This window comes from Solea solea, chromosome 10 (assembly GCF_958295425.1).
Source record: "Solea solea chromosome 10, fSolSol10.1, whole genome shotgun sequence".
Taxonomy (NCBI): Eukaryota; Metazoa; Chordata; class Actinopteri; order Pleuronectiformes; family Soleidae; genus Solea; species Solea solea.
Window position 1 is genome coordinate 15,024,573 of NC_081143.1, and position 24,551 is coordinate 15,049,123.

At 40.9% G+C, this 24,551-nt stretch overlaps 4 protein-coding genes across 4 annotated transcripts; 2 read left to right on the forward strand and 2 right to left on the reverse strand.

Annotated features, from left to right (window-relative positions):
• Positions 1-830: 830 nt before the first annotated feature.
• Positions 831-3,550, forward strand: grhprb (glyoxylate reductase/hydroxypyruvate reductase b). Its single transcript, XM_058641105.1, has 9 exons — positions 831-1,092; positions 1,639-1,772; positions 1,875-1,947; positions 2,093-2,209; positions 2,285-2,373; positions 2,471-2,575; positions 2,765-2,900; positions 2,983-3,113; positions 3,196-3,550. The coding sequence occupies exons 1-9, from the start codon at positions 926-928 to the stop codon at positions 3,315-3,317; spliced, it is 1,074 nt and encodes a 357-aa protein (XP_058497088.1). The 5' UTR covers positions 831-925; the 3' UTR covers positions 3,318-3,550.
• Positions 3,530-11,089, reverse strand: LOC131467290 (zinc finger and BTB domain-containing protein 5). Its single transcript, XM_058641104.1, has 4 exons — positions 10,590-11,089; positions 9,595-9,808; positions 8,297-9,151; positions 3,530-7,631 (listed from the first exon to the last, which is right to left on the reverse strand). Exons 2-4 carry the CDS (start codon positions 9,802-9,804, stop codon positions 6,471-6,473), a joined length of 2,226 nt encoding a protein of 741 aa, XP_058497087.1. The 5' UTR covers positions 9,805-9,808; positions 10,590-11,089; the 3' UTR covers positions 3,530-6,470.
• A 1,622-nt stretch (positions 11,090-12,711) lies between these two features.
• polr1e (RNA polymerase I subunit E) lies at positions 12,712-15,891 on the forward strand. Its single transcript, XM_058641151.1, has 12 exons — positions 12,712-12,860; positions 13,246-13,349; positions 13,450-13,526; positions 13,612-13,697; positions 14,085-14,137; positions 14,227-14,371; positions 14,501-14,611; positions 14,726-14,822; positions 14,911-15,041; positions 15,127-15,208; positions 15,317-15,448; positions 15,704-15,891. The coding sequence occupies exons 1-12, from the start codon at positions 12,785-12,787 to the stop codon at positions 15,867-15,869; spliced, it is 1,260 nt and encodes a 419-aa protein (XP_058497134.1). The 5' UTR covers positions 12,712-12,784; the 3' UTR covers positions 15,870-15,891.
• A 12-nt stretch (positions 15,892-15,903) lies between these two features.
• Positions 15,904-23,641, reverse strand: fbxo10 (F-box protein 10). Its single transcript, XM_058641150.1, has 11 exons — positions 23,257-23,641; positions 21,637-22,269; positions 20,403-21,212; positions 20,020-20,169; positions 19,548-19,684; positions 19,087-19,157; positions 18,774-18,926; positions 18,322-18,672; positions 17,930-18,240; positions 17,323-17,510; positions 15,904-17,042 (listed from the first exon to the last, which is right to left on the reverse strand). Exons 2-11 carry the CDS (start codon positions 22,219-22,221, stop codon positions 16,862-16,864), a joined length of 2,937 nt encoding a protein of 978 aa, XP_058497133.1. The 5' UTR covers positions 22,222-22,269; positions 23,257-23,641; the 3' UTR covers positions 15,904-16,861.
• Between the last annotated feature and the right edge of the window lie 910 nt (positions 23,642-24,551).

Here is a 24,551-nt window from a genome sequence, read left to right on the forward strand (position 1 = left end):
ATGGATGGGATGGTGGTTCCGGCAATAAAGAGTTGGGACTTTTCCATGAAAACTCCTTCTTGCTCAGGATATGAGTTTTTCTAGGCCTTGAAGGATCCACCTGCTGCCTGGGACTGATGTTGCAGTCACAGTCACATCATCCATGATCTCTGATTGGTGGCTGTCAGACTCCAGACTTGGCCATGGGACCTCTGCATACCGACTCTGCTGACTTGACTACCATGTTCATGGCATGGGTAAAAAGGATGAGAGAGATTGTGCAGCCTGGAATGATGCCAGTCTGATGTGCTGGACCCAGCAATGACTCTGAACCTGAAAATATATCAAACAAATCATTTAAAAGCATGAAACATAATCTGTTTCTAGATTATGTCCATGTATTGTATGGGGTTCTCAGTTATTCAGGTTACTGTATATTCAAGAGTGTAGGCAATAGCGTACCAGAAGGAATGACTATGTACAATTCTGTTATATCTCTTTACAACTGTTTTGGACATAAATTGCTTAACCAGTTCCAGCTGGAGAGAGAACAGAAAACAAAAACAGTGTCTGGACCTTCACTGAGTAAAGAAACAAAGGTCAACTGTGAGTGAAACATTTACATTTTAATCCCTCTGACCAGCATTTAGAAACAGTATCAAAAACACACAAGTCTGCAACTTTAAAAACATGTGGATAATGCGTGTGTGTGTTATTTCCCCTCATTTTTAGGAAAAAAAATACTTTTGTGTATTTCTTTTTCTGGGACAATAACCTTCAACTTTAGACTTCAGAGACACCCTCCCTCTAATCATATTGGTCAAAGACACAAGACCCTCCCCTCCACTGAACTATAGCCACATCGTGCACACAACAGATGCTGAACTCCAAAGTGCCACCTTCATCTCTCGGACACCTGCCTATTGATTTATTCTGACCTGGAAAAATGTGGTGCAGTCGTGTGGTACCGCGCCAGCTCCGGTGGATTAAACAACTGAATCTCACTGGCGCTCTAACAAGCAACATGCAGAGAGAGATGTCAACCCTGCCACGAGTGTACATCACCAGACAGATCCCACCTGAGGGTCTTAAGATTCTCCGTGAATCTGGACAGTAAGTCATTTAAAATTCAAGATTTGTTTTAAATTGTATAATTCCTTGTGGTCCAGATAATCGCATACTGTTGCTCATTTGACTGTCATACACTTATGTCTGCTTTGTAAGGTTTATCATTTACTTTGAGCAAACAAGAGTGCTAACATTCCCCCTATGGTTGTACAGATAAGACAGGTAGTCTTATCAAAAGCTTAAGAAATATCCCACTGCACCTTTATGTCCCAGTATCTCTATGAAGACACACACTGTACTCGATAACACATACCATATACTATACTATATCATTACTGTGATGAGAAACCCTGATATTCGTGAAATGCCCCTGTTTGTCTTTCATGCACTTGTATGTTTGTTCCTTTGCACATTTGACCAGTTAATATTCCCTAACCTGCTGTTATACCAGTGTGTTTGACTTGTTTTAATGTGTCCTTAGCAGGATAGCAGAAGAATATAGTTTAGTATAGAGCACCTGGCCCATTTTATGGAATCAACAAAAGAAAGGAAAACTGATTTGATCTTCAGTCATGGTGTCTGTTTTCCCAGGGTGCAGTTTGAGCTGTGGGACTCCGATGACGTTCCTGTGCCAAGAAAGGAGCTGCTTCAGAAGGTCAAAGGGGTCGATGGTCTAGTGTGTGTGCTGACAGAGAAGATTGATGCGGAATTATTAGATGCCGCAGGTCTGACAACAGTATAATCTTAATCTAGTTGAATATCCTGCATGCAATGAACATTCTCTGTAGTTATGCATGTGTTCCTTTGTGTTTGACGTACGTCTGCAGGTCCAAACCTGAAGGTCCTTAGTACTATGTCAGTTGGTTTTGACCATCTTTCTCTGGAAGAGCTGAAGAAAAGGTGACACGCCCATGTATATCTATGACATTACATTAAATGAAAAGGCATAGTAACACATACCATGGTACCACAGCTTGTTAAATATGAAAAACAAAAACATCTGTCGTCATCTGCAATAAGTGTGATTGTCTGTGTTTCTCTCTAGAGGAATTCGTGTAGGCTATACTCCTGATGTTCTGACAGATTCTGTCGCTGAACTGACTGTAGCTCTGCTGCTCACAACCTCCAGGAGGCTAATAGAGGCCACACATGAAGCCAAAACGTAATGTTACAAACACACCTGCACGCACACACACCCCACACTCACTCACATACTCACCCCCCTTTCCTGTGTCAGTGGTGGCTGGGGCACATGGAGAACCCTGTGGCTGTGTGGATATGAGTTGGCCAACAGCACTGTGGGCATTTTTGGCCTGGGGAGGATCGGTGAGCATACAGTATCTAACATACAACATATGCATCATCACCAGCCTACCATCTCCTTCAGTCTCATCCTATTTCCACTTTTTGTTTGTGTTTGCAGGCATTGCTATTGCTGAGCGCCTGGCACCTTTTAAAGTAAAGAAATTCATTTACACAGACGTGGCCCCCAGGCCTGAGCTGGCCAGTATCATCAATGCAGAGTATGGTAAGTGCCGGATTTACAGTCATGTCAGCAATTTTTTTTCCTACAGACTAGTCAAAAGCAAAGGTCATTTCATATCTTTTAACTTTTGACAAGCTGAAATATCCATGAGGTTATAAGGTCAGATAACAGTTTGCTTTGAGATTAATTTTATGTGTTATATAACATCAACACACCCTTGTTTTGGTTTAGTGTCTATGGATGAGCTCGCAAAGCAGTCAGACTTCCTGGCTATGTGCTGTGCTCTAACACCAGAAACTAAAGAGATCTGCAACAAGGACATGTTCTCCAAGATGAAAAACACATCCATCTTCATCAACACAAGCAGGTAGAGTTTTTAAATTATACTCCTGTTTATGAATGACGAGAATCCACTGAAACTATAACACACCTGTGTTCTGCTGTGTCAGAGGTGGGGTCGTCAACCAGGAAGACCTGTATGAGGCTCTCTCTACTGGGCAGATAGCAGCAGCTGGGTTAGATGTCACTGTCCCTGAGCCTCTACCCACCAGCCATCCACTTTTTACTTTGAAAAACTGCGGTGAGACTTTCTACATCTACATGCCACTGAAGTGTCCAAATTTATATTTTACAATGTCTTTTTCCATTTCCTCTTCCCACAGTCATTCTACCACACATTGCTAGTGCCTCCTACACCACCCGTAATGCCATGTCTGCACTGGCAGCCAACAACCTCCTCCTTGGTCTGCGGGGTGAATCGATGATCAAAGAACTCAAGCTGTGACAAGACAGTGGTTCCACTCAGAGGATTGGCTGATTAAAGGACCATTGTTTCACCTGCCTAATTATATTGAGAGTAAAGTAAAACCACTACCGTTTAGAAGTAAATAATACTTTCCTTTATGTTATGTCTTTCACTCATTGTGTACAGTGACAATAAATTCTGGGTTGTTGGTATTTGCCATTTCCTGAGAAAAGTGTTACTACCAATAAAACGAATTTCATATTTTGTTTTAATTCAGTCTTAACAACAATTTGATACTATACAACCTTCATAGCCTTCAACAGTACTCAATATTTAGTCCTTTCATGTTACACTATGTTAAGTATACAGAAAAAAAAACACATTTAAATTTGGCATAACAACAAAAGCCCAGCTTTTCAAGCTAGAGGGCATAAGGCAGTGACTTTGAAAATCAATTTATAGTAAATGAATAAAAAAACGTTGGCATATCCATTCAGGGGAAATACAGTCAGTGCATTTTGAGAGATTCACATCAACAGCTTTAGAAGACAGCAGCATAATAATTCCCAAAAGGCCATTGTTTGAGACATGGGATCTAATGCCTCTGTGGGTTTTCTAATTTCTGACAAAATAGCATGGTAACTAATGTTTGTGGGGGAAACATCCAAGTCGGTAATTATTCTTCTATTAAGATAAAGGTTATCCATCACAATATGTAAAATAAAACTCATTTTGAACAGGCTTACAGTGCAATGACTCGACAGTACAGTGAGGCAATGACCATGTGATGTAGGTGATGATACATCAACCAATAAAGTAAACAGAAGGGCTTTTTATAAAAAGATGAATTAGCCTACACTAAAACAGAACTTTACAACATTATTAACATTTAACAACTTTATACCGAGAGAAGCTGCTTTTATTTACAACCTGCTGCAAGTCAGGCAGTCCTATCTATGATTTTATTTTCTATAAGCTGCTAAAATAGTTTCCTTCTCAGCACATCTGTATATCATTGTTACGCAAATCAACTGAAACATTGTTGCTCAATACATAAACCATATATAAAAAGTGGACATAGTCTTATACTTTACTGGATGAGGTCGACCCAAAAGTAACAATAAACTGTATGTATACTGTATTTTTTTTTACAACTTATAACATCAGTGGACATTTTCCTGATGAGTTTACTGTCTCGGTCACTGTTTCAGGTCTTCATGATCAATATTATGCTCCCATTTAGAAATAACGCCTGGAACCACTGAGTGGACACCAGTGTGATGGAGAGCTGGCACCTATCGTCCAATAGGTCCCAGATTACAGGTGACCTCTGTGAATTTCAAAAACTGGCTTCACAACGGGAGCTCATTTTGAAAATGGAAGACTATGCCCATTTTTGCACACAGTCTATGGTAAAATATCATTAGTTGTATTTACAGAGGCAAAAAACAGCTATATCCCACATAAAAAATTGATAAGCGATTGAGTAAAAAGCTCTGATTGTGAATATTCTCCATCATGATAATTCAAAATGACTCTCAGTTTAGCAGTCTTCAGATTAGCACACAAGTGGAAATTCTGTGTCATGAACTGACGAAAAAGAGCAACACAACCGTGAAAATGTATCACTTTTAAATCAAACAAAAAGGTAGCACACAGAAAATCTTTACAGGTGGTGGAGTAGGCTAATTCCAATAAACCAACATTAAGACACAGTTCAGCATTCCAGTAGAAAATACTGATCGTGAAAGAAAATGATGTATCCAAGTCCATTAGTAACATATGCAACAGCAGCTGGAAAAAGAGACACATATAAAGCACTGATATCAAGTAGGGTTGCAAATGTATACACAGTGTTTAGTTCATTGTTCATTCATGGGTTGATTTGTCTCTTCTCCAAGACAAAAATGAATTATGTTACCAACCACAAATGTGCAATATTAACAATTCCAAAGCACCTCACAGGGTTAGGGTTCACAGACTGAACCTCAATATCCAGTAAACGATTGATCCAGGTGACACCGACTGTGCACACACCAAGTGTGCAGTCATTCCCTGCTTGTAACCAATAAGGAAACATCCAACAACAAGAAACTGTTCCTCCTGCCATGAAGCTGTAATCTCTAAATTATAGAATTATCTGATTACGGGAGCATTAAATTGCAATTTTAAACAGAAATGGCAATTGTCAGAAATGCCAACTAAACGCATATTATTGCTGATAATGCAAGGGTGACGTTGACACTTCTGTAAATTGTTCCAAAAACTCAATTATTCACAACATTATATATGGTCCAGAATAGCAAATGCCACAAATATCCCCTAATTAAGTTATTAAAACAATCAGGTTTGTATTATTTCACTTCATACCAAACATTTTAGATTTTAGATTTACAAACACAGTTTAAGTCTTATCTATAAATGTGCTGCAAACTATTTCTATTTAAACATCATTTAACAACAGAAGTGTTTTTTTTGTTTTTTTGTTTTTTAAAAAAACATCACATTCAATAGTGTGGCAGGTTTTAAAGCCAAGCCTAGACTGGCCCGAGTCATGTTACAAAAAGTACATGGGTGCTTGTAGTGACACTGATGGAGAAGCCTTATAATACTATTATGATATTTCTACAGGAGAGTATATATGATACTATATAATGAGTCCATAAATATCTAGCTATAAATGTCCTGCATCTATATTATCTTTCTTCAGAAAAAAAGTGTTCTCAATAACTTTTACTAACTTGAAAGTATACGATTCTCCTTGAAAAGTGTAAATGTATGATTATATTGTGATCAGGAAGAGTTAGTTTGGACATGGCAGTTGATCAGATCAAGCTGCTCTGTAACAGCTTCAGACAAACGTTTACTTCTGCCATGAAAGTTTTTTTGGCAGCTTCTGTGAGCAGTATGGCTAAAAATGTAAGGGACGCATTTTAACCCTATTTTCTGGGTAGTAGGATGTGTTAGGAACAAATTTACAGATTTTAGTAGGGATGCAGATACTGGATTCTATCTGGATTCAAGATGTATTTCTTTTTTTAAAAAGGTGACAGAGGAGTCTATTGACACTGTAGGAAACTGAGCAGCTTTGGCAGAGGTTTGCGCTCTTTGTGTGCCTTCTATAGTTGGAATTTTAAATTCAGCCCATCTCTGATTCCTGGTGTATTCATCTTATTGCAGCCATGTAGAGTCCTACAGTAGAGCATTGGACATGTTACTGTTTTGCCAGCGCAGACAGGTGGTCTTGGAATGCTTGTATAAGTGGGAGGACTGGCTGAAGCGCTTTCCACACTTGAGACATGCGTAGGGTTTCTCTCCTGTGTGGACGCGAATGTGTTTCTTGCAGTCAGTCAGAGTGAGGAAGGTTTTGCAGCAGATTTTACAGGCGTATTTCCGAGCTCCCTCAACCACCAAGACATTGTGTTCCGACAGAGCCTTTTTACACTTGGACAGGACATCTGCTGAAGCTCTGGTCAGCTGAGGGGGGAGGGACGTGGGCCTGCCACTGTTCATGTCATACCCACCACTCTCGTTGAGAAGTAGGGGACTTGCCAGACTTGAGGAGGACGAAGCAGAATCCTGAAGAACACCACCCACACCCTCTTCTCCTCCTATATTGTTAGTCATTTTTGGAGCAATACGTCTGTAGCCCGGATAGCCCAGGGAGGCAGTGGTAGCTCCCGCACGTGAAGGTCGCCCCAGAGAGTGAAGCCCCAGACTGGAGTGCTGGAAGTCCAAACCAAAGGGATCAACCCCTCCTTGTTCTCCATTCACATTCCCTCCACTTCCTCTGGGATTCCCCAAACTGTCATGCAGGGGGCGAAGGAACAGAGAATCAGGTGATAAATTATCTCCAAATCCACTGCGACTCTCACTGCTGAGTGGACCGGACTGCAAAAGAGAAGAAGTAGTGCCAGATGGCCCAGCTGCTTCCTGTCTCAGCAAGAAGTGATGCGCTACTGCATCCCCAGTTGTCGTGTTGGGCAGGTCATCTTCTCCTGTCACCAGTCCTGACCCGGAACTTCCAAAATTCTTTGGGCTAAGGAAGCTAGAAATACTAAAACCAGGGTTGCCGTTTAATCCGTTACTGCATCCAAACCTGCCTCCGACTCCAGCTCCTCCTCCCATGGTGCTTTTGATGAGAAGCTGGGAGCTGGGCTGCAGCAGAGAGTCTGAGCTGGGTTGAGGTTCAGAGGTGAAGCTGCGGTCACTGCTCTCTGGGCTCGGCTCCACCTTCTCCTCCTCCTCCTGGCCTCCAGGTTCAGCGGGATCACTGCCCTCAGCCTGTGATGTCACATCGCTGATTTCATCTTGTGGCTCAGGTGAGCTTAGCGGCTCTCGTTTCACCACCACCTGTGGGTAATAAAGGGTAGGTTTCATCTCAGGACAAGAGATTTAATTCAAAAAAGGAAGCCTGCAAAGACAGCAACTAAATTCTAGTAGAGTAATCTGCAATAATCTTTCAACTGGAAGGTTTGACTCCTTGCTCCACTATTCTACCTGACAATGTGCCCCCAGACACTTAAAGACTTGAAGCTATGCATTGGAAAGTTTTTGGGGCGCATGAAGCTTTTTACATCAATTTAGAATCAGAAAGTATCACCAAGAAGAAAGAAATTTGCTTTAGTCTTTTTGGTGCATAACAATGTAACAAGAAGATAATATTAAAAAAAACGTCCCAGGATCAATAAAACATTCAGGCGGAATAAACTAAAAACAAAATACTGTAGAAAAAAATAGCAAAAAACGAGACAATACAAAATGAAAACTTAAATATAAGAAAATAATAAATAAAATACAAAACATGGACATCTATGCAGGATATAAGTGTAGTAGGTGTATGTAGTTGCAAAACAGAAATGTTAAAGTTACATTATATTTTATACATTATCCTTACAATCAAAATTCACAGACCCAAAACCTGTAATGAACAAAAAAAAAAAAAGAGTAATGAAAAATGTGTGTACTACATGAAGTTTGTTACATTATCACAAACAAAACAAAAGCCAAATTTTTACCTTCTGCTCTTGTTCCTCAGCCTCCTCTTCGTCTGTACCCTGTTTAATCTTCACACCTGATCTGTTGTCCTGGTGTTCCTGCTCATCGATGTCCTCCTCTTTACTCACTCCCTGCCTTTTCCCCAAGGCCTCCCCCTCACAGCGTCCACTGTCTGACTGGCTAGGCATCTGAGGATCATCTTGGGAAACACCTACCAGGCCCGTGATCGCAGCATCCAATTTTGAATCGTCGCCCATCTTATGGGAGTCGGGGGACAGAAGAGCTCCATCCTCTCGCTCTGCGTTCACCCCTTCATCTCCTAACAACCCCAGGTTAGGACCTGAGGGACGCTGCCTCTGCCTAGGTCTCTCTTCTGGCAGGTTCATGGCAAGAGAGGGTTTGCGTTTGTGGAAGCGTCGGATAGGGAAAGAGGCTCTCTGTCCCACCTCTCTATTGCCAACCATATTTCCCATCCCGTCCTCCTCCATCCCACCCAAAGCAGAGCTAACCAAGCTGAGACCCAGCTGCTGCAACAGAAAGGAGCGCTGCAACTTTGATGTGGCTGCATTTGCTGCAAGCTTAGCATTAGCTGCAACAGTAGGATTCACAGCTAAATCTGCTACTTGCTGCTGCTGCTGCTGCTGTTGCTGTCTGCGCCTCTGTTGGTCCTGCTGTGGGTGGTGATGTGTCGGTCTGTCAGATGAGGGAGACATGAGTGTCCGTGTGGTCAGGTAGTGTTTGCAGGCTTTGACTACATTGTTGAGGTGCAGGTGTGAGGCTGCGAGGAGGATATCCATGACGTTGCTCTCACCCAGCATCAGTGTTGATGTGTACATCATGTCCACTAGAGCAGCAAAAGCTTCAGCTGTCACCACCTGCAATCACACATAGAGTGGCTTAATCTTGTTTGCACTGTTAGTAGCAAGTAACAAGACAGAATTTAAAGTATGTACACTCTTCATTCATCACACTATTGTCATCCCTATAATCTAGGACAGGGCGATATGGATTATGAATAATATCTCAATATTTTAGGCTGTGTCTCAATATAAAATATATCCCCATATACAGTATCTCAAAATGAAGTTGGACACTTTAGGTTTGTGCTTGTCAGAGGACAATGACTATGCCACATACCTACTACCTACCTACTACACCACATATCATATCATGATATGATGAATCCAAAATCTAATCTGTTATCTTGTCTTATGTTATGATACTGATATAATATCAATATATTGCCCAGCCCTGTTTAAAACATGAATGTTATATTATTACTTTTACTGCATTCTGTAACATTACTAAAGGTACTGACCTCGCTGTCCAGCTGGATCATATTCATGCTTGCATCTCCCTCTGCTACAGTGAACAGGGCTCTGAAGTGAGTGCTGCACGCTGCCAGCACTGAGCGGTGGGCTTTAAAGTGTCGGCTCCCGACCATGATGACACAATCACATAGCTGACCATGGACACGCTGATAGTTTAACTGCTGGAAGAGCTGCTCAAAGTGGCCTGGGAAATCCATGGCCCTGAAGACATGTGGAAGCAGAGGTGAAAATGGTTAAGAGGATATAAACAACAATGAAGACAGTAAGACAGCTTAAAGGATTAGTCAACATCAATAGAACAGTATTCAGCAATTTTTCAGAACTGATATATTTTCAGTAAACAGCTGATTAGCTTTTCTAGCCAATGTTTGCAGCTTTGTGAGGATTGTCATTGTAATTTTGATATTTTGACTACTGATAGTACAAAACAAACTCTTGAAAACATATTTTTCACTGTTTTTCAGTCATATCATTCACTACATATTAAACCTTCAATCCTGTGACTGGTTCACCTGGAATGAGGTTATAGACGGAGTAAATGGAGAGGGGTAGAGTCACATGTAACACACATGAAAATATTGTCATTTGTTAGTTTTGTTTTGGAGTAGATGTTAATTATAAAAACACACCTAAAGGTAGTAAAACGCTCCTAAATAAACTGAGGCTAAGGATAATCATAACATCTGGACAATGATGATGTGGTTAGATCTATATCTAATTCTCCCTCTTGTAGGCTTCACCTTCAGGATTGCGTATTCTACACTGTACATTTTATAACTCATTCTGGCTCAAGTACTCATCACTGTACTTGGTGTGAGTTAGGAGACCAGCCATCACTCAATTTAAGTGGGAAAACGAATGATAAATAATTGATTCTACACATATACCAAGTCTTGACTAATTAACACAGGTGCAGTTAGCTAACGTAACAAGCCACGGGGCTAACTGAGGAAAAAACACAGTATTATTGGAGTTTTATTACCTTGAATTTGACGAGAGCGAAGGTATGAGGAGGCAGAAACAGCTCAGGCCCTCACACTAGACTGATGAGGCTAAAGCTAACTGGCTACGTACACACCGCCTGTAATCTACAATATTAGCGGCATTAGCATGCGGTCACCTGTGTGTCTGAACCGAAAAAAACCTTTTTAAAACATTAACTGTTAACTAGATAACATCTTTCTGCTGCTGTTTCTACACGCCATTATGTTCCCCGTGGACAGTCCACTCTGAACCGTGTCTCCACGTACTGGAGACTCAGTCTGGAAGTGGAGGAGAGGAGAGCTGCCCGTGATGTCCACTCACAGTGACCGTTTGAACCGCATCTCTGTCGGTGTCCTCCCTGTGCTAATAACTGTTACTGACAGTCATGGCTGTTCTGGGGCCAACACATGTATTTTAAAATGTCTGATAATGTCCTCCCTCCCCGCACACACACACACGAACACTCACTCAGACGGAGTTGTACCAACCAGACTCACACGGTGGCGCTGTGCTTCCCTTCTATGCCCGTGACCTCGCCTTGGCAACAGTCTCTTTCTCATAAAAGCTGTAACTTCAGCCTCCATTAGAGGACATTGTATAGTTACACAAGCACAGTATCAAGTGTGATAGTAATGTTGTATTTCCTAGAGTAGTTCAGTTAAGAATGGATGTTGTTATTTATTGTTTTTATGGTTTTATACCAGGGGAGTTACACCATGTTTTTGGGGGAAATATTTGGGGGCCAGTGAACTTCTAGTCTAATGAGGAGGGGGCCAGTCAAGTGAAAAAAAGAAAACAGTGTTAGTTTGAGAAAATTTAACAGTAAGTCATTATAAATTAAAATTAGATCTTGATAATCTATCATGGTGTTGCAGTTAAAAATATTGTTTAATAAAGTGATGAATTTAACCTAATGTGTTAAACTTGTTCATTTCATATCTTTGTAATGACCGTTCAGCAGTGTACTTTATGTTATATTGAAAAAAAAATCAATAAAAAGATCTTGAATTGGAAAGAAAAATAAGTTTAGGGCCACAGGACATCGACTGGGGAGATCACATGGCAAGTTTGAAACCTCTGGTGTATCTTATATTCATTTAACCTGATCGCATTCAGAGACACACACACAAGGGAAACAAACCAAAACCCTGGGGTCATAACAGTATTTATTACATATATCACGTTAAGAAAAGTATATTGCAACTACATTTTAAAGATCTCTACTAGTTCATTAATTGCTACAAAACATAAATAAGCATTTAGGTCACCATACCATTAGACTACGGGTTTAGCACATTTCTTTGACGTTCCTGGCAAAGACACAAGTTCAAGGTACTTTAGATCTGATTGTGGAGATTCTGTGCTGTTTGTATTGGATTGCAAATTCAAGATGTCATGTTTGTTTTGTGGGGATTCCTGGCCATTGTGGGGTGGAGGGGAATCAAATCTCAGAGTACAACTGGTAAATCCAATAATAGTGGCATAATAGATTTGAGTATCCCATTGGGGAAAACAGAATGTTTTAATGTCTATATGGAAAAACTGGAACATCAGTGACAAGAAGAGTGGATTGAGAAGCAGAGGAGCAGGCAGTATTTCTCTCTGCAGCACTCTGTCAAAAACAAGAGGTGGACGAAGAAATCCTTATAGGTTGTTGGGAAACATCCAGATGGACTATGAATGTGAATGTGGTTTTGTGGAAAACATTTTCTCTTGTATCACATATAAAAGTGAAAGACGAGAGTTTTATTTCAAATCCATTTTGGATCAGAGGAAAACATTGAATCAGTTGGGAGAGCGGTTCTAACATTTTTACATTCTACTTGACCATATTTGTGTATAATGAGAATATAGGGTATTGCTTACCCTGTGCCAGCGGGGGGCAGTATTCCGTTAATTTATGTACAGCCTCCCGAAAGAAGACGAAGTATAAGTAGATGTAGTGAACGATATTTCACTTCCGTACCAGGAAACACACATTCACATGGTATTTACAATTACTTGTTGATCAAGTAAGTATCTATTAAATAAAATGGGCTAATAGACATAGTTTAGAGTCTATCTCTCGTGTTTTTTTCTTGTAATTAGCCTACTGATAAACACTCCAGTCCGGTAGGTGGCGATAATGCGCCTATAAGCAGGTTGCCAATTGGTATTCAAATTAAAGAGAAGAAGAACAACAACAAGCGACACATGTCAACAAACATGGCTGGCTCCTGCTCGCTCGTCTGCTGTGGAGACGAAAGAGAAGAAGATAAAGCAGTTATAGGTGACTTGTCCTCACTATCTTGGTGTCTTTTAGAGGAAATGTTTATATTTTTATCTAACCAGTAAAATAGCGTCTGATTAATTTTTTCAATTTTAAACACCAGTTTGTATTGAACACGTGGGCGAGAGTAGCTCAATGCACAGAAATAAAGTCGCCCAGAGACGCATGTAAAACATTTTATATCAAATTTATATGATATTACTTAACATTATGAATATGAATGGACAACATAAATTGTACACTATATTATCTGTGACTACCGAATATATTTGGGCAAGAAGGGCGTTGTTGGGACAAGTGGAGTTTCTGCTTCTTTGATTAAAAAAGTAGTTCGGTGTGAATCACAGCTGTTGACTCCTTAGTGTTTCTCTCTTTCTTTTCACAGTCCGCTTTTCAAATGGCAGCATCAAAAATGCAGACAAACTGGACTTTTCAATGTACAGGAGTGCAGATAAGAAGAATCCCAGAAAGAAAAACAGACAGATATTGGTGAGGAAGACCACAGGACCACTTTCATCCTCTGTCATGTGTTTATATTGTATCTCACATCTATAGGATGACCACTGTGTGTTACTTTTTTTCTGTCTAGGTTGCTGAATCAGATAGACTAAGCTATGTTGGGAATAATTTTGGAGCAGAGTCACTGAAATGCAATAACCTTTGCAGGTTGGTGAATGTAGTTTATTTTGAGGAATTTGGACTTTGACCACTGTGATTGGAATTGAGAATAATGTGTTTGTTGTCTGTTTAGATATTATGTGGGTGTGTTGAACAAAAAGACCATGCAGATGGAGGTGCACAGTGCTCAGCTCTTTAATATGCAACCTGTTATAGCAGGTAAGACATTTCCTTGATGACCAAAGTGAAAAGAACATTAAATTCTAATGCGTCTTCATAACCCAAGGAAAATTACCATGGTGATTAGTTATAAGAGTATGTGACACACATTCGTCTTGATAACAAGTTTACTCTATTCAGACCATCAATAGATTCTGACTCCATATCAGATATGACACCTCACACTAACAGATCATCCCTCTTTGATTTTCTTACATCCTTTATATTACATAAATATTAATATAAGATTTCCCCAGTTACGTCTTTGTCAAAACTACCAGATCGTCATTTAACCACCTCAAGATTATCTTTTAAAGGAAACTAATAATTTACTTTTGACTCAACATTTTCAGTGCATAATTTCTGCATTTGCTATTTTTCCATCAGGGGAGATGGACACTACAACATCCCAGGACACCACTCTAACCTACAGAGACAAGGTACTGTCTCTAGAACAAGAGAAGACTGGACTACAACAACAATTATCTTGGTAATAATGTCTTATTCATTCGTCACATTTTCTTTTTAGGTTGACTCGTTGATTGAAGCGTTTGGCACCAACAAACAGAAGAGAGCTTTGAGCTCCCGCAGGCTGAATCAGGTGGGCAGTGATACCCTGCACCAAGCAGTGGCTAAAGCTGCCAGCACTGTGATTGACCAGAAGGGTCTGGAAGGTAAGCAACAAGAAGGCAGAACACCTAATTCTAAACTCAAATTTCTACATGTAGATGCTTGAGTTCCCATCTTGCATTTTTTCCCTCTGCCTGTTTGTTTCTCATAACGTTTTAATTTGTTATCTTCAGCTCTGCAACAAGAAGTTGCTGAGACAGAGGCCCAAGGAGACCTGGCTCTCCATCTGCCTCCCTGCAATGGAAACGCAGACAAACCTGAGAACGTCTACTTATTTGATGATCGTATCCTTTTCGTATTTTCTTTGTGCATGATACTTGCGTAAAAATGTAGACCACCACCTAAAATCAGAGCTGGATTTGTTTGTTTGGACTTCCATCTTTAATCAATATCCACAGTCCTGAGTCCAATTGAGTTTGATGCTTTGGAGGAAGCTGGCTCTAAGATGGCAGCACTCACACCTGAGGAGTTGCAGCAGATGAGAGATGATGGAGGGTAGGGTAACAAAGAGCTCAGACTTGCTGAGACATACTATGAAGTTGCAGGTTTTCTTTTGTTCTCACCGTTGTTTGTATGTTTTAAGGAATTTGTGTGTTCTGAAGCACCTGGAGAAAATGCCAACACTAGATGATGCCAGAGATAAAATAGTACGATGTGCCTTTTACCTTTCTCTGATCTTCAAACTTGCGCGACAGAAGAGCATCACTCGCAAGTGTGAGTAGTTGTTTGCGTTCATCATTTAGTCTGTTCCTGCACATGTTCTTCTGGGATTGACACTAATGGTGATCTACTTGTGCAGTTGGGCAGGAGGAAGGCTGCCCACGAATCATTCAGAACAAACTGTTAAGATTATTCACTGTGGAGTCTTTCAGCAATCGCAGGTATGATGGCAGAACTTTTACATACATTGATACATTTTGAAAACATATTTACATTTGCTATGATTTGACTATTCTGTCAAGTACAAACACATGCATTTCACCTTTTAGGGTCCTGAACATTGTGTCATCATCAATGCGAGCCAAATTAGCAGCTTATTCCCTGGCCCTGCTGCTGCACATGGGTAACATGACTGTGGACCTTACATTACTGCACCGTGATCTGTCAATCACCGAGGCCAGGTCTGCATTTTCATGTGCAAACTTAAGTATTGTGCATTGTTTTTAAATGTAACACTGTTGTTATGCTACATTTGCATTGAATTAATGTTGCTAATTACATAATTTTAATTATTACTTATAGTTAACAGATTATGCTCCATATTTCTGGTTAACTGTACTTTTCCAGTGAAAAATAATAATATATCATGCATGTAAAGATCAGGTACTAATTTGAAGAGCATTGCAGGTATCATTAATTCATTTAATTCCCTGCAGGGTGATAGAAATTGCCAAGTCAATGGGACTGACCCTAATGAGACCAACCCGGGCAAAAGCTGACGAGGCTGTACTGCGAGACGAACACAAGGAGGCATCTCTTCTTCTACCTCTGGTCAAATACGATCAGTCCACAGAAAGGCATAAACGCAAGAAAATGCACTGAAGTACCATTGCAAGAAAAAACTGGATCATAAGAGAACTGTTCATCAATGTATTTTGTTGACAAACAAAATGGTGACCTTTGGGTTTTACATGTTATTAATAAATGCAGATACAAAAAAGCAGAGTGGTGAGCTGTAAACAGATTCTAGATGAGAAAACATCTAGTGTCCACAGATAAAACAGAGGCACATTTGTAGACATCACATATTGCACACACTGAACAAATTCTTCCTTTGATAAGTTACTATTACCGGGTGAGTCTGTGTAGATGTCACTGTACAGCATGTTGATACATTTGGAATGATAAATTGTCCTGTAATTTTCTTTCAAGAGGGCAAAGCTGAACCACTTTTTAAAAAACATTAAGTATTTGATACAAAAACACAGACCCACCAGGAAACAGAACAGCTCGGTGTAAGAGACAGCAGCTTAAGTTTGGCTCTTTTTCTTTGCATATAGACCTCACATTATGACAACGTATTACCTAGCTACAATCACTGACTGATTAAAAAGTCAAACAAGGCACAAATTTACTTTGCAGCATGTTTGAAGCTGGCATCAATGATGCCTTTGACTCCTGACTTAAAATATGTGCACTTCCTAACAGGCGAGTCTCAGAAGCAAACTGGCAAAACAAGGTTTTCAGCAGTTCTGTACATGAATATGGGGAATTTAGACGTGAAAGACAAAATGACAGTTAAAGCTTTAGTATTGACATGTAGGATCAACAATGCTTGAATGTCTAGTACTTAGTTTACAACAATACACTGCACTTTCAGATTTACAAAATAAGCCAGTTTAACATAGTGAAAAGTGGATATTTAGTGGTGATGCTCAGTGCAGCTTCTTACTTCCTGGTTGCAACTACCCCCAACATTTCCAGGATTGTCTCCAAAGATGTCCAAAAATATGACAACATGCCAGCTTGAAAGTGACCCGATGCTGACCTCTTAGGAAAATCCTTAATATTTAAAAGTAAGTGCTTGCCAGTATTCACAGTATGGAGCAGAACATGCTTCCACTGTGGCAGCCACTCTCCACTGTGGCGCTGATCCTGGTTGTCATGGAAATTCCAAGTCGAGAAGGATACTGGGATGAGGAGAGGCCGGACGGAGAGCTGGCCAGTGGACGAGGAGGAGGATTCTCCAAAACCCAGGGAGGAGCTGATGTATAGCTACAAGATGCAATGACAAAAGTGGATTTTTGTGTTGGAAATTGTCCTCTCAAAAAAAGGCTAAACGTGCGATGGTTTATATTTAGGACACTTGTTAGCATTTACATATCCAGTAGAAACAGAAACATGGTCATTCATTTGGAGCCATATTCACATGCTGAAAATGAGCGCAAACCATGAAGCTTTGAAACCAGGCTTCTCTTCAGGGTCAGATTAATTTCTTTTGTCAACGACATTTGAATGTGCTCACTCTGGCACTTCCAGTTCATTTTCTATTTACCTGTTATTATGCCTTAGAATACTGTTGTTCCGCAGTACACAGTTGTCATTGCCTGGATCCATGTGTAGGAGTGTTTTTTTGTTTCCAGGATGACCCTGGAACAAGAGATTGTCATGGACAACACCTTTTACTGGCCCAACCACAGCAATGCCACAGCCATGTGCCGGTTGGACTCTGTTGCGCAGCACCTGAAGATTAAAACAAACACTCAGATATAGAACATGAAGGTATTATTATTACTTAATTACATAGCTATTTATAATGTTATACAAGTGTTTCCCATAGAATGTTTTTCAGCAGCACTGCCGTTTAGCCAGTGTCCATGACAACGCCATAACGGGGCAGCCATAATGATTAAAGTCAAAGACGTTTCAAATTAAATGGCCAACAATCGTTATAGTTTATTATATGTGTTAATTATTTTTTTCTATCTTAATGTGCAGGTTCTGGTACTAACTTTTGTTAGAGTTATGAGTGATCATTGGTCGCACAATGATATTTTATATAAATATTAATCAAACTGATCTACCACTGTTGAATGAATGTGAGGAAACACAAATATATATCAGTCTTAACAAGTTTGCGTTCATGTCTTGTAGTTTCCCACCTTGATGTCTGCACTTCCTGTGACTTGAATCCCATATCCTCGGTTTCCAAACACATCATTCTCCACAATCTGCCCACTGCCATAGAAACTGACACCATGGCCGCTGTTTTCATAGATTCCGTTCCCACGAAGTTCCACTCTGCAGTCTCTCTCCACTGTAACACCAGCTCGACCATTTTCAAGAACACAGTTTGTAACCAGCCGTGTTAGCTGACTGCTCTGCAGCACAGCTATTCCAGTGCCATGGTTATTGTTCACAAGGTTAGCAAAAACATTCAGGGGCTCACTGCTTTTCACGTACAGACCAACCGCTGCAGAGAGGGAAACAGAGGGAAGTTCCATAAGAGTTGGTGAGTGGGTGTTTGTATTTGAAACAAAAGGGGTCTTATTACCTCCATTGTAGCTCATGCAGTTTGCTTCCACCAGTGCCACACTGATAGAACGTCGCGCAGAGTGACGCTCGTCCTCGCTGTCCAGGTCACTTTCCCATGCAAACAATTCTCCTTCTTCATTAAGGTTCTCCTGCCCTTCTCGTCCTCCTCCTTCTACTCCTCTCCTTTCCCCACTGCCCCCTTCTCCCCCGGGACCTTCCTGCCCCTGCCAGTTCCCCTCCCTGGCCTCAATGTTCTCTGGGTCTTTCCTGCAGAACACTGCCAGCCCATACATACAGTTATGATTGATGTAGTTTCCCAGCAGTTGTGGGAGGCTGGATGACATAACCCATACACCACAGCCTTTATTACCTGAAGAAAAAAAAGACAGGAGGAGAGAGGAAATTAAAAACCTGTGTAGAAGTTGTGTGGAAATACATTCAAGTTGTGTTTATGAGGCGGAATTTACACACAGTAGACATGGTTTCCCTCGATAAGTCCACGTCCTCTCTCGCCTACCACAACGCCATCTGAGAAGCCATAACAGATGTAGTTGTTCTTCAAGATGGGGTCACCTCCTCTTCGGATGTCTATACCCCCCCACTGGTTTTCTTTAATCACATTTTCTGCAATTATAACATATTGCATTAAATTCAAGACATCATTTACTACAAAAAACACATGATGTGCTTTTTAATTTTTGTACATGGTAAAGCAATGTTTGAACATTTTAAATCTACAAATATGGGATGTAGAAAATCAGGAAGGACAGAACAACGTACACACCTTTTATTATTCCCCTGCCATTCTCATTTACAGCAATCCCAGCTGCCTGGCCCTGGAAGATGTGATTTCCACTATGAGACAAAGAATACAATAGGATCAGAACAGGAGTACATTTTGATCAAGTTCCGAATGTGCAAAAAAAAACCTGAAGTAGTAACAGAGATAATTAAATATGAAACATGTGAAGTTATCAAGCACCACAACACCAAAAGTGAAGAAAGAGTATTTTGAGGACTGTTTGGCAAGTGGTAATTAAGGGCTGATTGTCAGTATTTCTTTGAATAAATTTAACATTGGTACTATAAGTTATAAGGACTTTTGTGGCTAAATCGAAAAGAAGTAACAGTAAAGTAGCTGTGTATTGTTCTCATGAAAAGGAAACACTCTAGATTCTGGAAAAAAATGACACACCAAAAACATCACATTCCTGGGGAAGTTAGGCATTTGTAAGACTCATGTACCTCACCACAGGATTCCCACTGAACAGAATATATACGCCTGCTTCCTTGTTGTTATAGATCCAATTGCTCCGAATTGAACCTTTTCCCTTGCCAAGGACAACAATCCCAGAACGCAAACCACTATGTATTTTGTTGCACTGTAGAAGGAAAGAGGCGAGACATTAAAAATTTAACAACAAATTTAAAGCAGTTACATTTGGAAATGTACCATATGGTGTAACGGAATTTCTGATCAAATGTTAATTGATATACACTACTTTTAATTGTGTTCTCCAAGTCATTTAGTTTGCAAAATAATGCTTTCCCTCATATATTGAGTTATTTGACTGTTTACAAAAACAAGGTTGCTTTGTGGGATCTCAAAACAACAATTAATCACATGACCCTTTTGGTTGAGAGTATTTTGTGAAATGTGGATATTGTTTATGTCTTTAAAAATATGGACTTCAAAAGACAAATGCTCAGCAATTACCACAATTATGGGGTTCGCCCCTTTCCGGATGTCCAGCCCTGCCTCTCCATTCGAGTGGATGTTGTTTTCGGCAATTAGGCCCTCAGCTGAGAGACGCAGAAACACACCCGACGCTCGACACTCGCACACCTCATTTCTCAGCATAACAATCTGAAGTAGATGACAGAGAAAGAGGGAGATAAAGTTACAGTTTGAAACGGAGACTGCTGCTTAATCACTCATGATCTGGACTACTTGCTTAACTTGATACATTACTCAAATGGCATGCTGCTTGCTTGTCAATGAGCTTGGGTAATTTAGATGTAGAAGAATACATTATGATACAAGTAAAATTATGACTATCACGATAAAGTTTGAAACAAAGTTGTTATGATTTCATTTACGGTAGAGTTCTGGATGCAGCGGACAGCGTAGTTCAGCCCACGGAAAATATTGCCTTCCAGCCGAGCTTGACCATAATTAGACAAATGCACACCACCCTTCCCATCCCTGAAGAGGCAGCGTCTAAGGATGCAGCCAAGTGTGGCTGTTGCCAACATCTGAGCTTCAGGGTCCCTTTCTAATTCCTGTTGAAAGGTGAGTGGTTCGGGGGTCATGGGTAGGGGATCTGGGGAGGAGGCCAGTGGCAGAGAGCCATCTGCCCTAGGCTTGAGTAAATGGGATAGGCCATGATTGTCACATGGGATTTTGTAATCCGTTGTAAAATGTTTTTTGGTGTTTTCTCCATTGCGACTTTCCTCTTCACTGTGGTCACCCTCACTCCAGCCATCTTCAATCACTGTCCCCTGACACAATGCATCCACCCCAGTCCTCCTCTGCCAGTCCTCTATGCTAACATGATCCCTTTTAATGTTACTACCTGGGGGTTGAGGCCCACCAGTGGATCCAGCCACAGGGCAAAATGGTGAGCTACTGTTAGACACAGCACATGATGGGAACGTCCTGGCCAGACAAGCCAAGTGTTTACAAGCCCAGTTCCTTTCTGACACTGGGGGACCTTCCACATTCACTGAAGCTGTGTCACTGCCTGAGAAGTCACAGCTGTCCAATAAACTGAGGACGACACCCAGTAAGTGTGCAGAGCTGCCCTGTGAGAAGGAGCAGAATCGAGCCTGACAGGTCCCTGGGCCACGGATTTGCAACTGAGCCCCCTCAAAGTTGCAGTTATCTAGCTGTACGTGACCCCACGTCGTCTAGTGCAAAACAAGAAGAGAAAGATTGGAATCAGACAGATTCAGCTAAAATAAAGGAAAAAACCACAATTACACATTATGATTATGTACAAGAGTGTAGACCTTAATAAGGCATCAGAAATATAACACACAGAATTATAATGTTAATTGATAATCTCCCAAATCCAGCCCCACAAATTCTATTATTTTCTGCCATTTAGCCCTGTGACAGTAATCTGAATGCTTTGACAATTGATTCATTAAAAAATTCACAGTTTATGGAACAGTGATGCACATTCTTCCATTTTTTCTGACCTTTAATAGACAAAATAATTCACTGATTAATGGTATGACAAGTTTGAGTTAACTTCAACAAGCAGTTCTAGCTAGCTGACTCTGAACATTTGGTGAGACATTGATATATAAAAAAATCAAGATAATTTACCTTGTAAACCACAGTGGAGAACCAGGGTGGCATGAATACCAGATTACACAACCTGGCAGTAGGACACTGCTGTTCCATACACACCAGCAGGGCCACCTCACCTAGTCGGCCCAGTCCAACCAACTCCACAGGCACTTTCAGCGCCACTTCAGCCTGCTCCTCATACACTCCTGGATGGAGAACCACACGGTCATATGGCCCCACCACCCCAAGAGCCCCACGGAGGGTTTCAAACTCACATCCAGGCCCCACATGCCAAACCCTACGATCTTTACGACGTCGAAAGAAGAGCAGACAGGCAGAGGATTGATGGTCTGGTCCATTTTGAGCCCAGGTGCGGGAGGCCAGGGCATGGTGCTTCAGGGCCTCCCTCCAGGATGGGGGTTCCAAATTGGGCTGACTGGGCCAGTTGGGATGACGGCACTCAGAACAGCCAAGGCAGAGCTGTCTCCAGCGGGTGTTATCCAGAGAGAGGATGAGCTCCCGCCAAGCACGGCACACCTGACAGCAGCGGCCCAGGTCTGGGAGTGGAAGGTAGGCTAAAATAACCCTCCACAGCTCCACGGGGAGACTGCCCACATCCATGGCAGCAGCAGAGGCACCAGCTAGGGAGCAGCGTGATGGGAGGCACACCTGGAAACACACACACAGGTAACCCAGCAGTCTGTTATTTACGTCTGAGCTATGATATAGCCCCAGTTCAAATAATTAGCCGTTGTAGCTACATCTACCTGAAATATGAACTATAATGAATGTGGAAGGTTACGACCAAATCCCCTCTTGCACTAGCTCTGTATGAAGAGGTGGGGAGATGAGTGAAAATGTTTTATTTGTTCCCCCAGATTTAGTAAATAGTGATGCATCATATGCTTTTTATGTAGAAAAATTGTACTGAAACATGTTTATGGTCTGTACATTAATGGCGTTCCATGCATTTATGGGCATGGTAGAAGCAATCAGCACTTAAATTAGTGCAATATATGTAATATTTTACTTTGTATAACAATATACATTTTAATTTACTGAATTGACTTAATTTCTTTGAGAGATTAACCAGAACCATAACCAGTTTATGCCTAATCTCAACCCAACCACAGAAATTAGGATCTGCCTCATTGGGAGTAGGTTTTATTCCCCCCGAGAGATACTACTCCTGACAATTAAGATCAGTGTTTATGCCTGAAAAGGTCCTGAAGAGGTACAAATACAAGTGTACACACACACAAAGGAAACATCTGACACCAGCACGTGCGCTTCCATTGCAACGACAAACACAACAATGCATGAAAGCGCAATTAAACGACCTCGCTTATAATTTATAAATGCTAATATGACCAGCTAATATCGTAACTAGGTAGAGAGAGAGTCGTTTCAACAACACGCGGAGAACTACAAGTTGAGGAAATTATGTCGTGTTTTCAGCAGCATTATTGGTGATGCGGTTGATGCGAATACTTGTGTTTACGCCAGTAACGTCTCCAAATAACCCTGCAGCGTTGAGGCGAAAGTTAGCAACCATTAACTATGGTTAGCTAGCGTGGTAACGATGGTTATTAGCAAACCCTGCGTTACTAACGTTAGCTACAACGCCAATAAGAGGAGAGAAGGGTGAATTCTTACCTTGTTCCAACTTGCCACACTTTGAGGAATCAGCACACACTCGGAACGCGCTACATATGTGGCGTTACATGTCTGCGACTTCGACCTCGTCTCCTCCTCGGGAGTTCACAACTAGCCATGATGACTACAGATGTGCCATCGACATGGAGTTCAGACGTTTGCTTCCAGTTTACGGCAAGACTCGGCAAAACAAACAGAAAACGGGTCCATCCTTGCCCTCAAACAGAGGACGCATACTCGATTGACTTGATAACTGCAGCTGATGTTTCATCGCTTACATCCTGCATGTTGAATCATGACTGCCTGTCACTCAGCTGCATCAGCCTCTCATCGTGTCGCAGCTCAGACCATGGCTCAGACGCCCGGCAGCAGCAACAGCCTGGATTTCGAGTGCGCAATTGATTGGATGTTTACGGCAATAGCACAAAAACAGCTGTTGCGTTTTTTCTCTCTCTCCAAAATCTGTTGCCCAGTTTCACAAAACTGTTAGACACTAACTGAAAACAATCAAACTAAGTACCTCTACACCTCTTGAAGGAGACACGGCATTCAAAACCATTTAACAGATGAACTAAACATTAATTAGGATTATAAATGAATGTGCGTCTACGGAAGAGGATTAGGGCCAGAAAAAAAATGGAAAAATAAAATAAAATAAAACCTGGCCTCTGATATTAAAGTCAGAGTTCTTAGAAAAACGTCAGGATTCTCAGATTAATTCTGACTTTTTTTTAATTTAAAATTGCTTTTCCATATGCATCAAATTCCCTTGTGCAAATAAACTGCACATTGTGCTCTAACCATTTACTTATACGTTTAAACACATTTTGAGCACTAGAATACTACATTTCTCAAAGTTGAACACCAAATGAAAAGAGTTCAACCATGGAATACTTACTTCTACTATTATTTTCAGAACAACGAAATGCGAAAAGAACCAGAAACGATTATAAGTAATGAATCAAACACTATGAAAAGTTTTAGAAAACTCAGTGTCCCTATTACTGCAAATGTTATTCTGGCATCAATTATAGTACCTACAATGTGTAACTTAAGTTGTAGTGTATACATTTTCAATATAAATAAATGTCCCTCACATTCAAACATTGTCAAATGAGCTTATCAGGTCCACACAACTCTCTGTGTGTTTCTTAGTATAGCTGTGTTTTGTTTTCGTGTCTGTGGTGACACAGAGTGAAGCATAACAGTAGATGGCAGCAAACTTTAGGCTGAGGAATTAACCCTGGTTCTAGATAAATTGAGAACATGGGTGAGGTAGTGAGATACTGAAAACA

Excerpts from the sequence above, each read along its gene's own strand:
- grhprb (XM_058641105.1), top strand. The coding sequence starts at position 926 with ATGTGGTGCAGTCGTGTGGTACCGCGCCAGCTCCGGTGGATTAAACAA. Across the intron at positions 1,773-1,874 it reads GGAATTATTAGATGCCGCAG|GTCCAAACCTGAAGGTCCTT; the intron begins GTCTGACAACAG and ends GTACGTCTGCAG. Across the intron at positions 1,948-2,092 it reads CTGGAAGAGCTGAAGAAAAG|AGGAATTCGTGTAGGCTATA; the intron begins GTGACACGCCCA and ends GTTTCTCTCTAG.
- LOC131467290 (XM_058641104.1), bottom strand. The coding sequence starts at position 9,804 with ATGGATTTCCCAGGCCACTTTGAGCAGCTCTTCCAGCAGTTAAACTAT. Across the intron at positions 9,152-9,594 it reads TGATCCAGCTGGACAGCGAG|GTGGTGACAGCTGAAGCTTT; the intron begins GTCAGTACCTTT and ends GTGTGATTGCAG. Across the intron at positions 7,632-8,296 it reads CTGAGGAACAAGAGCAGAAG|GTGGTGGTGAAACGAGAGCC; the intron begins GTAAAAATTTGG and ends TATTACCCACAG.
- polr1e (XM_058641151.1), top strand. The coding sequence starts at position 12,785 with ATGTCAACAAACATGGCTGGCTCCTGCTCGCTCGTCTGCTGTGGAGAC. Across the intron at positions 14,372-14,500 it reads TGACCAGAAGGGTCTGGAAG|CTCTGCAACAAGAAGTTGCT; the intron begins GTAAGCAACAAG and ends TGTTATCTTCAG. Across the intron at positions 15,449-15,703 it reads CTGTCAATCACCGAGGCCAG|GGTGATAGAAATTGCCAAGT; the intron begins GTCTGCATTTTC and ends AATTCCCTGCAG.
- fbxo10 (XM_058641150.1), bottom strand. The coding sequence starts at position 22,221 with ATGGATGTGGGCAGTCTCCCCGTGGAGCTGTGGAGGGTTATTTTAGCC. Across the intron at positions 21,213-21,636 it reads TCTCCACTGTGGTTTACAAG|ACGACGTGGGGTCACGTACA; the intron begins GTAAATTATCTT and ends GTTTTGCACTAG. Across the intron at positions 17,511-17,929 it reads CAGGAAGTGCAGACATCAAG|GTGCTGCGCAACAGAGTCCA; the intron begins GTGGGAAACTAC and ends TTTAATCTTCAG.